The sequence below is a fragment of the Triticum dicoccoides genome, chromosome 5B (genome assembly GCF_002162155.2).
Source record: "Triticum dicoccoides isolate Atlit2015 ecotype Zavitan chromosome 5B, WEW_v2.0, whole genome shotgun sequence".
Classification (NCBI taxonomy): domain Eukaryota; kingdom Viridiplantae; phylum Streptophyta; class Magnoliopsida; order Poales; family Poaceae; genus Triticum; species Triticum dicoccoides.
The window spans coordinates 110333659-110349480 of NC_041389.1; the positions used below are offsets into that span (position 1 = coordinate 110333659).

General features: G+C 46.3%; 1 protein-coding gene and 1 pseudogene across 1 annotated transcript; one reads left to right on the forward strand and one right to left on the reverse strand.

Annotated features, from left to right (window-relative positions):
- Positions 1–1416: 1416 nt before the first annotated feature.
- Positions 1417–9651, forward strand: LOC119307666 (annotated as a pseudogene).
- A 1417-nt stretch (positions 9652–11068) lies between these two features.
- Positions 11069–12646, reverse strand: LOC119305257 (AAA-ATPase ASD, mitochondrial-like). Its single transcript, XM_037581828.1, has one exon. It carries the CDS (start codon positions 12644–12646, stop codon positions 11069–11071), a length of 1578 nt encoding a protein of 525 aa, XP_037437725.1.
- Between the last annotated feature and the right edge of the window lie 3176 nt (positions 12647–15822).

The following is a 15822-nucleotide window of genomic DNA, read 5'->3' on the forward strand; positions in this document are numbered from 1 at the left end:
CTGATATTTTTTTCTTAAGATCATGTCGCACCAGGTCGGAAGGGCTGTAGAAGTAAAGTTTTGCTTCTCTCGAAATATACTCTCGTCCCGCTTTATATATAAAGCAAAAAACACCTAGGATACATGGCCGAATGATACAATGCAGTGAGGTAGTCCTCTGAGACAGCAGATCCCTATATAACAGGCCAACATAAACGCACGTGACTATACTGTCGACACAGTAGCACAAGATTACCTGATTACACCGCCATGACATGACCTAGGACACCTAGCCTCCCCGACAACGCCCTCAAGAGGGGAACGTGAGCACCGCCGATGCCGAGCCCGAGGTGGACAAATGTTTTCACCCGGAGACTCTGACACGGAGAGAAGAATCACGACGACGTCTTCAAGAAGATAACAACACCCGCATATGTCATCGTCGCCAGTGCCAAAGCACGGAGCTTTCGCTCGGCAACTCACCCATGCCACCACGGGGCACCCAGGCCAAACATGGCGAGAACCGGATCTGGGCAACAAGTGTGCCCGGACCACCCTCCGCTACACCCCTCGCCGCCCAGGCGACCGAGAAATGTAGCCACCGCTGCCGTCATGGAGCCTGCTGAAAAGCCATCATACGGACCACCATCCGGGGCCGCCGCCCCAGCATCCATGTCCCGAGTCACCGCCAGCCATCACCATCGCAACGCACAGACCACGGTGGGAACAGTGGAAGACAGTCCTTCTACTCCTAGCCCGACATCAGCCACCGGGCCTGGGTGATCGCCTCCACAGTAGGAGGCGTTCAAGCCTGCGTCCCCAGTGAGTCCCTGTGGACCGGGGGTGCCTGTAGAAAAAATTGCCCTACTCCACAAAGTACTTTGCATGTCAAGCCAACTTAATTATATGTATGAAACACTCTGCATTGTAAATTAGTTGTTTTCAAGAGAAATAACTCTACTTTCTCTCCCTAAGCACCGAGGCATAAGCACTCCTTACTGTACATGGCCTTACACGTGTTGTTGATGTTGACGGCTCCCGCCTTCTGCAACGATTCGACTTCCTACCAGTATAACCATTGTCTCCCCCACCCCTCCACACCTCGCCACCCCACCCTCGACCAACCGCGACCACCGCCGGTTGTATCGTCGCTCCTACCATCTATCTAGCCCTTTTGCGTCCCCATCATCTTCTCCGTCGCCTAGAACCTCCCACCCTTCAACCCTAACCCTTTGCACCGTGAAGTTTCATCCTCATCTTCATCGCCACCACCAGCCGCGTGGCTCCACTCTGCCTTGTTGCCCTCTTTGGGTCGAATCCCACGCGTCACGGGCGAATCGCACGGTCTAGAAACAACCGCCGTTTGGTGAACTGGTACTGGACTGCGCTTTTTGGCAAAGCAGATAAAAAAGTGAAGTCTGAGGTGCCTGACAAACATTCCGTCCGATTCCGACCACCGACCAAAACCTTCGCAAACCCCTCCGCTGCCGCCATGCCTCGATCTCACGCCGACCGCCCCTTCCGCCCGCCGGATCGGGGTTCGCTGCCGCCGTACCGCCCACAGCAGCACCGCCAGTCGCATCCCCAGTCCGCCGCGATCCTCCTCCTTCGCGCGGGCCCCGATTTCTCCTCCCCGCCCGCCACGGAGGTCGACGCGCTCGTCGCCGGCCTCCGCCCCGACAGCCTCTCCGTCTTCTCCTCCGGCCGCCACGCCGCTCGCCTCCTCTTCCGCTCCCTCCCTGCCGCCGCGGTTGCCGCGCGTGACCTCTGGTCGCTCCGCCTCGAGGGTCGCCACCTCCTCACCCCGTACCTCCCCGACGCCGCCCTCGCCGCGAAGGCATTCCCCCTAATCTCCTCGCTCTTCGCCTCCCACGCCTCCCGCCTCCTCGACTCCGACCTCGTTTCCCGTTTAGCCGCCCGCTCATCTCAACTCGCAGCCTCCGTCCAGTCTGTCAAGCACCGCCTGCGCGTCCGCCGCAGTAACCTCCGCGACTTCGATCAGCTCAATCTCCAGAGGAAAACGCTGGAGGCTGACAAGGATATGTTAGACGCTAAAATTGCCGAGTATAAAGCAGCAATGACGTCGATACGTCGTGCGATGCTAAGTGGGACGGATGAAGAGGAGGAGGTGGACGAGGAGGAGGAGGGGGTTGATCTGTTTGGGATTGTGGAAGGTGATGATGTGGATTTTGCGAGGGTGCACACCATGATGCTGCGCGAGTGCAGACGCTCAACGAGGGACTACCAATCTATGCATACCGTAGAAAAATTCTCAATCACATATTCGCTAACCAGGCGAGTTTTACGAGTTCTTTGCAGTTATATTTGTGATGTTTGCAAATCTACAATGCAGTGTGAGCCAGACTTTTATGCTTAGAAGTTAGAACCATAGTGGAAAAGCAGTGTATGGAGTTCTGTTGTGTACTCCCTCCGTTCCTAAATATAAGTCTTTTTAGAGATTCCAATATGGACAGCATACAGACCAAAATGAGTGAATCTACACTCTAAAATATGTCTATATATATCTGTATGTAGTCCATATAGAAATATCTAAAAAGACTTATATTTAGGAATGGAGGGAGTATATATAATAATTTTGCAATGTGCTGAGTTTTAACTTTGCTTATGTAGGTTAAGTTAGTCTGAGTTATCTCTTGTGATTTTAAATATCGGTATGTATTGGCAGAATATTCTTGCTCTAGCTTTTCCAATGGAACTGCACCTAATGATCTTCATTACAAGGTTATGAGGTGCATTTTTGCCATTGAGGTACCAACATTTTGATCATGTAGTCAGGTCTAATATTCAGTAGTCAGCGTTGCGCTTTACCCACAATTTCCCCCCCATCTGGTTTGACTTGTTTATTATTTTTCTAAATCATGAATAATGACATAAAATTTGTGTTTTAAGTTATGGATCTTTGTTTTCTACAGGTTATAATCTTAATTGGGGAAACTGGTTCTGGGAAAAGCACACAATTGGTTCAGTATCTTGCCGACTCAGGTCTTGCTGCCAACAGTTCAATTGTCTGTACCCAACCTCGAAAAATTGCTGCTATAACGTTGGCACGTAGAGTAGATGAAGAAAGCAATGGCTGCTATGCAGACAATTTTGTGTCGTCATGTCCAACCTTTTCCGGTTCTCGGGGCTTCAGTTCGAAGATCATATTTGGCACAGATAGTTATCTTTTACATCACTGCATGAATGATATGGGCCTGGATGGCGTTTCATACATTATTGTTGATGAAGCTCATGAAAGAAGCTTGAACACCGATCTTCTCTTAGCTTTGGTAAAGAAGAAGCTGCTTGATAGGGTGGATTTGCGACTCATTATAATGTCTGCCACTGCTGATGCTAATAGACTAGCTGAATACTTTTATGGCTGTCAAACATTCCATGTTAAAGGGCGAAATTTTCCTGTTGAAATTAAATATATCCCAGATGTATCAGTGGATGCTTCCTTCAATACTGTACCGAACTCTCTGAATGATGCTTTTGCTACTGCTGCTTATGTCAATGATGTTGTAAGGGTGGTAAGTGTGATTCACAAGAATGAAGAAGAGGGTGCCATACTTGCTTTTTTGACATCTCAACTGGAAGTTGAGTGGGCCTGTGAAAACTTCAGCGATGCAAGTGCTGTGGTACTTCCTATGCATGGAAAGCTTTCCCATGTAGAACAGAGTCGTGTTTTCAACAGCTATCCCGGTAAGAGAAAGGTTATCTTCTGCACGAATATGGCTGAAACATCACTGACCATCAAAGAAGTGAAGTATGTTGTTGATCCTGGACTGGCCAAGGAGAGCAGATTTGTGCCTAGCAGTGGTCTCAATGTGCTGAAAGTAAATTGGATTTCCCAAAGTTCCGCTAGTCAACGTACTGGCCGGGCTGGTCAAACAGGAGCAGGGAAGTGTTACAGGCTTTACTCTGAATCTCACTTCAGAATGATGGAAGTGCATCAAGAACCTGAAATCCGGAAAGTTCATCTTGGCACTGCTGTTCTGAGAATACTTGCTTTGGGTGTTAGGGATGCACAGAATTTTGAGTTTGTTGATGCCCCAAATCCAGACGCAATCAATATGGCTTTGAAGAACCTTGAACAATTGGGTGCTGTCAAATGTAAATGTAATTTGTTTGAGCTGACTGATACTGGACGCTACCTGGTCAAATTGGGAATTGAGCCAAGGCTTGGCAAAATTATGCTTGATTGCTTTGATTCTGGTTTGAGAAGGGAAGGTGTAATTCTAGCTGCTGTTATGGCAAATTCTAGCAGCATATTTTGTAGAGTGGGCACTAATGAGGAGAAACATAAAGCTGACCTTCAGAAGGTCCGATTGTGTCACCAAGATGGAGATCTCTTCACTTTACTCGCTGTTTATAAAAAGTGGGAGGATGGGCATGGAAACAGGAATATGTGGTGCTGGCAGAACAGCATCAACGCCAAGACCATGAGGAGGTGCCAGGAAACTATATCAGAGCTTGAAAATTGTCTAAAGCATGAACTCAACATTATTGTCCCAAGTTATTGGTGTTGGAATCCTGAGATTTCCTCTATGCATGATAAGCTGCTAAAGAGAATTATTCTATCATCTCTTACAGGCAATCTTGCTATGTTTTTAGGACATGAAAAGTTTGGTTACCAGGTGATTTCGACAGATCAGGCTGTGAACCTTCATCCCTCATGCTCATTGCTCAATTATGGCAGCAAGCCAGAGTGGGTGGTGTTTACAGAAATCTTATCAATCCCAAATCAGTATTTGGTATGTGTAACTGCTGTTGATCATGATGCGTTGTATGCAGTTCATTCCATGTCCTTCATTCATCAACTGGAGAAACATAAACTGCAGATAAAAGTGATTAGTGGGCTTGGTAATAATTTGCTGCGAAGATTTTGTGGCAAATATGGCCAAAATCAACACAGGATTATCTCACATCTCAAGGAAGAATGCAGGGATGACCGAATAACAGTCGAAATTAACTTCAAAAACAATGAAGTTGTGTTATTTGCTACAAGGCAGGACATAGAAAAGGTCTTTTGTATTGTTAACGGTGCTTTGGAGTGTGAAGCTAAGATGTTGAGGAATGAGTGCCTCGAGAGAAGATTATTTCCTGGGAGGCCTGGCAGTTCTCCTCTTGCATTGTTTGGCTCAGGTGCTGAAATCAAGCATTTGGAACTTGGGAAGAGGTATCTAACAGTAGAGGTTCTCCATCAAAATGCCCATGGTATCAATGACAAGGAGCTTATTTTTTTGGTGGGCAGTCTGACCTCTGGTGTCGCTAATTTTCATAAATCAGCTGGGAACTTTCGGATAGCCTCAGATGAAACTAAATGGGGGAAGTTTACATTCCTCAAACCTGAAGATGCTGAAGACGCTGTGTTAAAATTGAACGGAATAGAATTTCATGGTTCCTCATTAAAAGTGGTTCCAGTATGTTCTTCTGATAATCGAGGATTACCATTTCCTGCAGTAAGAGCTAGACTATCATGGCCATGTAACCCAAGCAGGGGGCATGCATTTGGGACCCGTTTGCTCAGGCTCAGGGAAGCACCCATAGTTGGCCCTTCTGTTTCTGCATGTGAAGAAGCGCTGATTAGAGAAATTTCTTCGTTCATGCCAAACAAGATTCCTGGACAAAATTTCCGCGTTGAAGTCTTCCCTCCAGAGGAAAACAATTCAATGATGAGAGCAACTATAACTTTTGATGGAAGTCTTCATCGAGAGGCTGCAAGAGCGCTGGACCATCTTGAAGGAAGCTTTCTTCCTTGTTGTCAACCTTGGCAGATGATACGGTGCAAGCATGTATTTCATAGTACTCTGTCCTGCCCACTACATGTTTACAATGTTATCAGCCAGGAAGTTAATTCTCTGCTTGAGAGCTTCCGAAGCCAGAAAGGTGTGCTTGCATTCCTCATTTCCTGCCTGCTTAAATTTCTTTGCTGTTCTACTGTTTGAATCATGTGTTTTCTTTGCTTTTTTTTTTTAAAATGGAACACATAGATTCCATTAAATTTGGCACACGGCTAAATTTCTGGCCACCACACCCCAAACATCACCATGAAAATGGTCCGTCCAAATTACACGATCATCTAGACCCTGATCACACCCCAAGGCTGTAAAAAGATGTGAAGTCGTTACTTTTATGATGAATAAATTCTGTACAGTACACATCAAACGAGAGCAGTAACATACTCGTTAAGGTCTTTTACTAGAGCACCAGATGTTGACAAATCATAATGAGTGTTAGACAAAGCTTGTTTAAGCTCTAGGCAGTCGGTCTCCAGGACAACTCAGCCCATGCCTAAGGAGGTGACATGATGAACATCATGCTGCATTGCTTGAGCTTCCAAGTCCACATGTGACAGTCTTCCTTCACCGGCAGCAATTAAAGCCCCTGGATGATCCCGGACAGCAAATCCCCTATCACCAGCATGAACAGTTTGACAGATAAGCATCAAAGTTTACCTTTAACCACTCCAGAACAGGTGGTTTTCCGGAGCTCACAAATCTGGGTATATTCACTTTCACATTCTGGTGGTGTTCTAAGGATTCAGTAATGCATGTTGCAAATCTCAATTGGAAGTCAGAGACTGGTTCGACAGTATCTTCTGTGTTACCTTATTGTGGTCAGACCACTAAATACGTGAAAGTGGCAAGCTTCATAACCGCACTGCCTCTTTTCCAAAATAAATTTAACAGTTTCTTTAGCTGAGATGCACTTCAAGAGATTCAGCTTTTCTTCTTCGAGGAGCACCACATGCCAACACATTTTCACAGTTTTTTTTTTCCAATTTAAGAGGTAGTCACCATCTTCATTTTGTCATCTCCATAAGGGATTGCGCATATCGCCTCTCCTTCGAATATTCATTTGCGTTGCTAGTCTCCAAATAAAATGGTTAACTTTACTTGGGCACAGCAAACTCAAATTTCTCTTCCAGACATGATTATAAGACTTATCTGCACTATTTGAGCTTCCACAACTGCTGGCACCTTGCAAATCATGTTGCTTCATGTAAAATTAGTATGCTGATTCCGCCTCCTTTAAATGAACTCCCTCTACTATGTTTCCATGGACCAATGTTAAACGTGAGAATTGACAGAAATAATTAAAAGTAAAGCCGAAAATAATCCTAGTCTTTTTTTGCTTTACCAAATCTGACCCTTCCACTCAGCGCCAGTCTCCTTGGTGTTGAACTTGGCTATGTCAAGGCCATACACTTTGGTATTTGAAAAAACTTAGCACTTTTGTGGAACAAACACGTTCAACGCCATACACCCCGGGGTTGAGCTGTTTGTGTTCAACGCCAGAGTGCATGGCGCTGAACTGCGCTACCTTCGTCGTTGTCATTTTTGCCTGCCTCAAGCCATCCACCACATGTGATTTTCCCGGTAGCACAAGGTGAAATAGCAAAGTAGGCATCAGTGATTGCCATCTTGGAGCAGAAGCTTGCAAATAAGTTAAACCTGTACGTGCATGAATAAAAAAAGAGAAAAAAAGAGAGTAAAGGATGAACGCTGCTACTGGGTATGGAAGAATCTTTCTAGGCCAAGCACTGCAGCTCGTTATATAACAAGCCAACACTCACTTTTTTAATTCACCCGTGGGTCAAAGAAAGGAGGCCACGGTTCAACACCATATATGTTGGCGTTGAGCTCTAACAACTCAACGCCAGCTGTTGAGCCTATCATGTGTGTTTGCTCCATAAAAATAAGAAATGATAATGCATCACTAATATGTCATGTTTACAACTCCTCAATTAAATGACCATCTCCCCTTTAGAGGTGAAAACTGGCAGAACTGACCCTTGTTTGTTTTCAGGGGCTAAAAATGGCAAGTAATCTTGATTGGGGGTAGTATGCGTACATACAATATTTTTGGTTTTCCTGTTGGTATGCAACTTTTTTTTTGGTTGTTGTTAAATTCAGGAGTATGTGTTATTTATGCTCAGATGTGATTTATTTTCAAGAATCACCACAAGAGTTTGTTGGTAGATACACTAGTTTACACATGTATGTGTGTGATCACTTGCAAGACTGCAGCCAAGGTACACATCCAAGAATCTGTAACATTGGTAAATAGGGATATCCCCTTCCTCTCCTTGAAAAGTCTAAATCACAAGTGTTATGCTGCTAATCTTATGTAGCTTCGTTTCCGAATTTATATTGTTTGTGTGATTGTTTGAGACTGCAAAAAGCTTAAGCTTATATCTATGGTGAGATTGAAGATGTAACCAGTTTTCCATTTCATGCAGGTGTGGTTTACAATTTCGAAAAGATTGATAATGGTATTTTCCGGTTAAAGCTCACTGCAAATGCCACAAAAACAATAGCTGATTTGAGAAGGCCTCTTGAGATTTTGATGAAAGGCAACACTATAAACCACCCTGACCTGACAATAAGTGCAGTTCAGCTACTTTTGTCCCATGATGGTGTAGCACATTTGAAATCTATTGAACAAGAAACTGGTACTTACATTCTGTACGACAGACAAAGTCTGAATATTAAAGTCTTTGGGCACCAAGATCAGATAGCTACAGCAGAGACAAAATTGGTGCACGCACTTACAGAGCTCCTTGAGAAGATGCCCCTGGAAATTAGTCTTCGTGGCCATAACCTCCCTCCAGACTTGATGAAGAAAACAGTAGAGAACTTTGGAGTTGATCTGGAAGGATTTAAGAAAGAAATGCCTGCAGTAAATGTTGAGTTAAATAAACAGCGACATCTACTTAAAGTTTGGGGCAGTAAAGAGGATAAGCGAAGGGTTGAAGGGATGATCTCTGAGCTGATAACCTCTGTTAAACAGAATGCCCTGGTTCAACTTCCGTCTGGGAGTGTTGGAGGAAGTAAGGATAAGGAAAGGGTGGATGACAATGAGCTGGCGCAGGATGCATGCCCTATTTGCTTGTGTGAGACTGAAGACCCTTTTGAGCTTGAATCATGTGGGCACATATTTTGTCGGGCTTGCTTAGTGGATCAGTGTGAATCTGCCATGAAATCTCATGATGGCTTCCCTGTTTGCTGCCTGAAAACTGGGTGCAAGAAGCCCTTCCTCATAGTTGATTTGAAGCACCTGGTGTCTAATGAGAAGCTGGAGGACCTATTCAGAGCTTCGTTGAGGGCATTTGTTACATCTAGAGCAGGAATGTATCGCTTCTGCTCGACACCTGATTGCCAATCCATCTACCAAGTGGCAGCTCCAGATGCAGAGACCAAGCCTTTTGTCTGCGGGGCTTGCTATGTCGAGATCTGCACCAAGTGCCATGTAGAGTATCATCCTTTCATGTCCTGCGAGGCTTACAAGCAATACAAGGAAGACCCAGACGCGACGCTGCTTGAATGGCGCAGAGGGAAGGTGAATGTGAAGAACTGCCCTTCGTGTGGGTACACGATCGAGAAATCTGAGGGTTGCAACCATGTCGAGTGCAGGTGCGGCAGCCACATTTGCTGGGCATGCTTGGCGAACTTCAGGAGCAGCGAGGAGTGTTATGGCCATCTCAGGTCTGCGCACCAATCCTTTGTGGACATTGTGTAGAACCTGGATGTAGTTTTTTACACATGCTGGCTGAATGATTATATTTGTGTATACAATGTAGGGAGATGATGTTGTTCGTCTGTCTGTATATTAACCTTGTCATAATTGCCTGATGATAACTAGTGCACATCTGTGTTGAAAATATCTTAAACATTTTATCCATGTTTACTTAAATCGTTTGGGGACTTCTGGTTATGGATGACTGAGAGCATTGCTGGCATCTTTGTGGGTGAATCTTTGTTCCCCTAAAATCACTTTATTGGTTCCATGGTTCCCTTTTTGAGTTCATGCTTGTTCAGTTCTTGGCTGATTCGACGAAGTGTGTGCATGAGAGAGATGAAGGTTTGGATAAGGGCACGGTTCCTTCTCCAAACCAGTGAAGCCCTGCGCTCATGGGATCTGGTCAGGTCATCTCGTCAAGCCATGTGTAAATTCAACTTCTGGCAGATTGCTGTCTTTCGTAGAGAAATGAAGAAATGCATATTTATGCAAACCAAGCTTAGTTTCGTTCTGCATTTACAAATACAGAGTGTTGGGATTATGTATTGTAGGAGTACTATTTATACTCTACCTATAGCAACATTACAACAGCCGCTTCATGTGTGAATTAGCAAATGAGAAAAGGAAGCTACATTATTTTATGGGTCGCGCTAACTGTCACACGTGTGGCAGGAAGGGAGACGCACCACATGTCTCTAATGTAAACAGATTGCCACGTCATCGCATGCATGCATGCAGGAATCTTTTTGGATTTTCAGTTTTTAAAATGTTTTATCTCTTAAACGAAAAATCCGATTGAAAATCCGTTTTCACTATTAAATCCCTCGCGATGAGATATTGAAACTAGATCCCATGTTGATATGTTTTGATGAAATTTTTTTGGATTAAAAGTTGCCATGTCTATTGCATATGAATTGCCATGATGTTTACACTGAAGTTGCCATGATATGTTTCAGCTATTTTCTTCTACATTTAAAAGTAAATTTTGATATTTATAAAACGGGGAATTAAGAAACTAGACTTGCCATGAACCATAAACTAAAATTGTCATGATACATGCACGTAAAATTGCCATGGTTCATACAAAAAATAATTTTCATGGTCAAATTACTGGAGTTGCCATCATTAAAATACTAAAATTGCCATGATCTACAAACTAAAATTCCCACATGGCAACTTTAGTTTAAGCCCTATGGCAACTGCAGTGTAAACATTGTGGCAACTTCTGGCAAAAAAAAATTTCGTCGAAACATATCAACATGGGGTCTAGTTTTGAAGATCTCGTCGAGACGGATTTAATGGTGAAAATAGATTTTTAGTTCGCTTTTTTATTTAGGAGATACAACATTTTTAAGCCGAAAACCAAAAAAATTTCTGCTGATGTCATCTATTCATACGTGGCAAAATGAATGGTGATGGAGGCGTGTGGGCGATGTGCAAACGCCCACACGTGTGGGCGTTAACATTTCCGTATTTTATTTCAGTTGAGTGATATATGTCGTATCTGAACCAACACTGCATCTTTTGGTCACGGAGCATGTAGTGAACATGCTCACTCACTCTACTCCTGTATCTTGTCAGCTTGCATGTTGTCTCCAATGGCTTCCTCTGATGTTTTGTCCTTCCCTTCCTCTTTCTCCTTGGCTTTCTTCACTTCAGCCTCCTCTTTCTCCTTGGCTTTCTTCGCTTCAGCCTCCTTGGCCACCTCTTCCTCCTTCGCCTTGGCGACCGTCGCGTCTTCTTTGGCCTGCTTGAGCACCTCGATGAGGCCTGCCAAGCACACGTCAGGGTCCCTCTTTTTCTTCTTGGACATGGGCATCAGGTTCTCTCCCACGTCAGCGGGCGACATGTCGGTCTCCTCAAGCAGCTGCTGAATCTCCCCAAACAGCTCGTGCTCCACCACATCCAGGTAGTTCTTGGCGAGTACCTTGAAGCTCTCAAAGCGGCAGTAAGACATCTCAATGTGCTTGTCCATCCTGCCCCGCCAGATCAGTGCGGGGTCCAGCTTCTCCTTGTAGTTGGTGGTGAAGATGATGATCCGCTCACCGCCGCACGCAGACCACAGCCCGTCGATGAAGTTGAGCAGGCCAGAGAGCGTCACCTTGGTCGCGTCATCCTTCTCTGGCTCGATTGGTAGCTTGGGTTTGTCGTTTCCATCGGAGTCCTTGTCGCCAGAGGCCTTCTTGTCCTTGCGGCGTTTTCCGGTGAGGTCGGCGGAGCAGTCAATGTCCTCTATGACGATGATGGACTTGCCCGTCGTCTCGATGAAGAGCTTTCGCAACTCGGTGTTGTTGTTGATGGCCGTGAGCTCGAGGTCGTAGACGTCGTAGTCGAGGAAGTTGGCCATGGCGGCTATCATAGTGGACTTGCCGGTGCCGGGCGGGCCGTAAAGGAGGTACCCGCGCTTCCACGCCTTGCCGACCTTAGCGTAGTACTCCTTGCTCTCTTGGAATGCCATGAGGTCGTCGATGACGTCCTCCTTCTGTTTGGGGTCCATGGCAAGGGTGTCGAAGGTCGCCGGGTGCTCGAACGGTACATGGCTCCAGGCGGTCCTGGCCCCGTAAGGGCTCGAGCTGCCGCCGGCTTTGTTGGTGAACAGGAGGCGCTGGCGGTTCTTGATGATGACGGTGCGGCCCTCGCCGAGGACGAAAGGCAGGTAAGAATCGACGACGAGGTCGTGGTGTCGCTTATGGAAGGTGACCCGGTAGAAGCGCTTCTCGTCCTCGCCAGGGTACAAACTGATGACATTGGCATTGGGTCGCTGCTTGGAGGCGTGCCACCAGAGCGTGGCGCCGGAGAAGTCATCGGTGACTCCCTCGTGGTCGACGATGGAGACCTGGATGTTCTTGCTGTCCTCGCCGAGCTCGGCTTTGAGCCTGCGCGCGCGACGGGCACATGCGTCGCTCAGGTAGGCCTCGACGGTGAGGAAGAGTTCGCTTCGCTTCCAGCGCTGGGCGCCGTTCTCCGAGATGGTGATCTGGAGGTAAGGGTTGAAGTAGGCGGTGAGCTTGGCGGCCAAAGCGGCGAGGTTGAGGCGGAGGGCGTCCGGGATGTGGTTCTGCACCATGGACCATAGGAAAATGGTGCTCGCCACAGCCGATCCGAACCATGGCCACCACTCCACCATCGCCACCTCCATGGCTGGACCTCACACTACATGAAATTTCTGTTTTCCCGTGTGTTAGGCTATAAGCCGAGAGCTATATTTCGGGTACTCGGCTTATATGCATCTAAGCCATGTCAAGGCAAAAAAGCACCCGGCAAATGCAAAGGACTCGGCTTATAGCCATCTATAAGCTGAGTGTAGAAAAAAAAACCTCGGCTTATAGTGAGCACGCGATATCTACAGGAAAAAGCACTCGGCTTCCAGCTGGCACTCAGCAAAGACATCTGCCACGTGTCTATAACGGAGGTAGCTGACGGTGCCGTCAGAGAGCATCCTATAAGCCGTGTGCCACGGGATAGCACTCGGCTTATACAGTATGTAAGCCGTGCCCCTAAGATAACACTCGGCTTATACAGTACATAATCCGTGTGCCGTTTGATAGCACTCGGCTTATATGTTGGCAACCCATGAAATTTATGGAAAATTGGTTTAAAATGATTTTCATTGCATTTATCTTAACTATTTATTGTTATTTATTTCTCACCCAATTTCTCCCGACTAGTTTTATGGGTCTTATTTTTGAAACTCCCAATTTAACGCCGCTTTATGATCACATGCAAAAGTAACTAGTGTACTCTTCTGACCCCCTAGGTTACCCATATTATGATCACATGCAAAAGTCACTACTGAAAATTCACTCTACACCCAGTGCTTGGCTCTTTGCTGGGAGCCAAAACACGGTCGGGCACTCGGCAACCAGAAGTAGGTGGCTGGGCCTGCCTCACCCTCGTCCGCACAAGGCCTACGCATGTCGCAAAGAGATCACATAGGATTTCTCATGCCGCTTCTGGGCATGATTTCATCTATCACCTTGCAGATCTGCAATTTCTGAAGCAGAAACCATAGCAGTGCAATAAATGTCTCAAATATTATAGGCGGGTCCGAAAAATGCAGGGGCCTGGCACGTGTCATTCGAAGGCCTCCTTTGAGAGCATAAGAAGTTCTAGGCCAACAGAGCAACATGACCCGCACTGCCTTCACAAACCCGACACGTTCCCTCTCGGTACACAGAGACTACCTCGGAGCTGGTGGTAGTTCACAAGTGGCCTCAGATGAGGCGTATTCAAGACGTGTCGAAACTTCTACCACACCCTAAAGGGCCCATGTGATGACACCATGCCAGCTCCCAAGGATTTCCGGCATCGTATGATTTTTCGACGCTTTAAACGGTTGGATCAGGCATGTCGCGGACATAATACCACCCCGGGTGTAAGGGTGTACCCCTCCCTCGTCCGCATAAGGCATACACATGTCGCAAAGACATCACATAGTATTTTCCATGCCGCTCCTGGGCAAGCTTTCATATGGCGCCTTGCAGATCTGCAATTTCCAGAAAATATTACATGCGGGTCCAGAAAATCCGGGGGCCTGGCACGTGTCATTCGAAGGCCTCGTTTGAAAGCACGAGAAGTTTTGAGGCCAACAAAGCAACAGGACCGACACTTACTTCACAAACCCGACACATTCCTTCTTGGTACCAAGAGACTACCTCGGAGGTGGTGTAGTTTACAAGTGGCCTCAGATGTGGCATAATCAAAACGTGCCCAAAGTTCTACCACACCCTGTAGGGGCCATGTGATGACACCGTGCCAGCTTCCAAGGATTTCCGGCATTGTATGGTTTTCCAAGGATTTAAACAGTTGGATCAGGCAAGCCGCCGAGGTAATTTCACCCCCCGATGTTCGGGCATTCCCTTCTCTCGTCCGCATAAGGCCTACGCTTGTCGCAAAGACATCACATATGATTTCCCATGACACTTTCGGGCATGGTTTCATGTGGCGCCTTACAGATTATGCCACAGGAGTTGTATAAGCCGAGTACTCCAGGTTCCAGGCACACGGCTTATAGGCATATTTGTAACAGCGGCTGGACATAAGCTGAGTACAGCAGGAGTCGGCACTTGGTTTACATGTTTATATAGAAACCGTGCGGCTCATTTTGGCACTTGGTTTATAGATAAAATGTGTAGCGCTTGTAGGCACTCGGTTTATATATAAACCGTGTGGCTCCAGTAGACACTCGGTTTATACGGACGGTGGCATGTGGCCGTTATCTTTCGGCTGCCGTCATGTTACTTTAGTAAGCTGAGAGCCTTGTATAAACGCATGATTTATACATAAACCGAGAGTTTTTGCACTGGCACTCGGCTTATACCTTATAAGCCGATGGAGTGTAAACCGTGTCATGTAAGCCGGGTGTTTTACTCGGCTTATATATAAACTGTTTTTATATCAATATAAGCCGAGTCTATTGGGTACACGGCTTTAAAGTTTTTTCCTGTAGTGTCACCTCTTGATTTTGTGTCTTGGGGTTTTCTTGCTGGAAGGCTGCAGCTCTATCTGCCTCTGCACCGGACGGCACCTGAGTGAGTGAGTGAGTGGTTGTGCGTGTATATAATGCTGGCTAGAGACGTGTGGTGATTCACTTAGGTTAGCCCAGGTCGTCGTTTTTGTCATCATTGGAGCAGATCATCGGGGTAGGTGGAGAGGAGCTGTCGGAGCCGAGAAAAATCGGCGAGTCCATACACACGGAACAAACTCATGAATTCCCTTTTCCCAGTACAGATTGAGACAAGGTGAGTGAATGGTTGGGTCTAGCCAACAGGCCATGTTGGGGTATTTCGTATTGTAGTACTCCATCCATAGTCGCCAGGGATACATATTTTGTTTGAAGAGGAAGCACTGCATCTTTTTATGCAAGCTAGGGATTACAGCTCACTCTGCTCCTGTCACTTCATCACTTGTCAGCTTGCTTGCTTGATGTCTCCATTGGCTTCCTGTGATGACTTGTCCTTCTTTGCTTTCTTCACTAGCAAGCAACCAGCAATCCTGCCACTTTCTTGATGCCGGGCAAGGAGTGAGAATGACTAGGCCATGGTTTATTTTGGGTTGAAGTACTACTACCTTTGTGCAGGTTTTCAGCCCTAACAAAACCCTGCCACTGCCTTCTTCATTTTTCAAATTTCATACAAGACTGATGTTCAGAATACTGCCATTTAGATACCAGACTGATATTTGTAGAATCGAAATTCAGTAAATCCAAGCCCACCTTGATCTCTAAGCCAGGTGGTTGAAAAGGTCAAGAAGGTCAGATCAAATCAAATCCCAAAACTCGTAAAAGAAGGAAAGGGCCTATGGTGCTCCACGGAA

What these genes read in the sequence shown, in the direction of transcription:
- LOC119305257 (XM_037581828.1), bottom strand. Translation starts at nt 12,646, where the DNA reads ATGGAGGTGGCGATGGTGGAGTGGTGGCCATGGTTCGGATCGGCTGTG.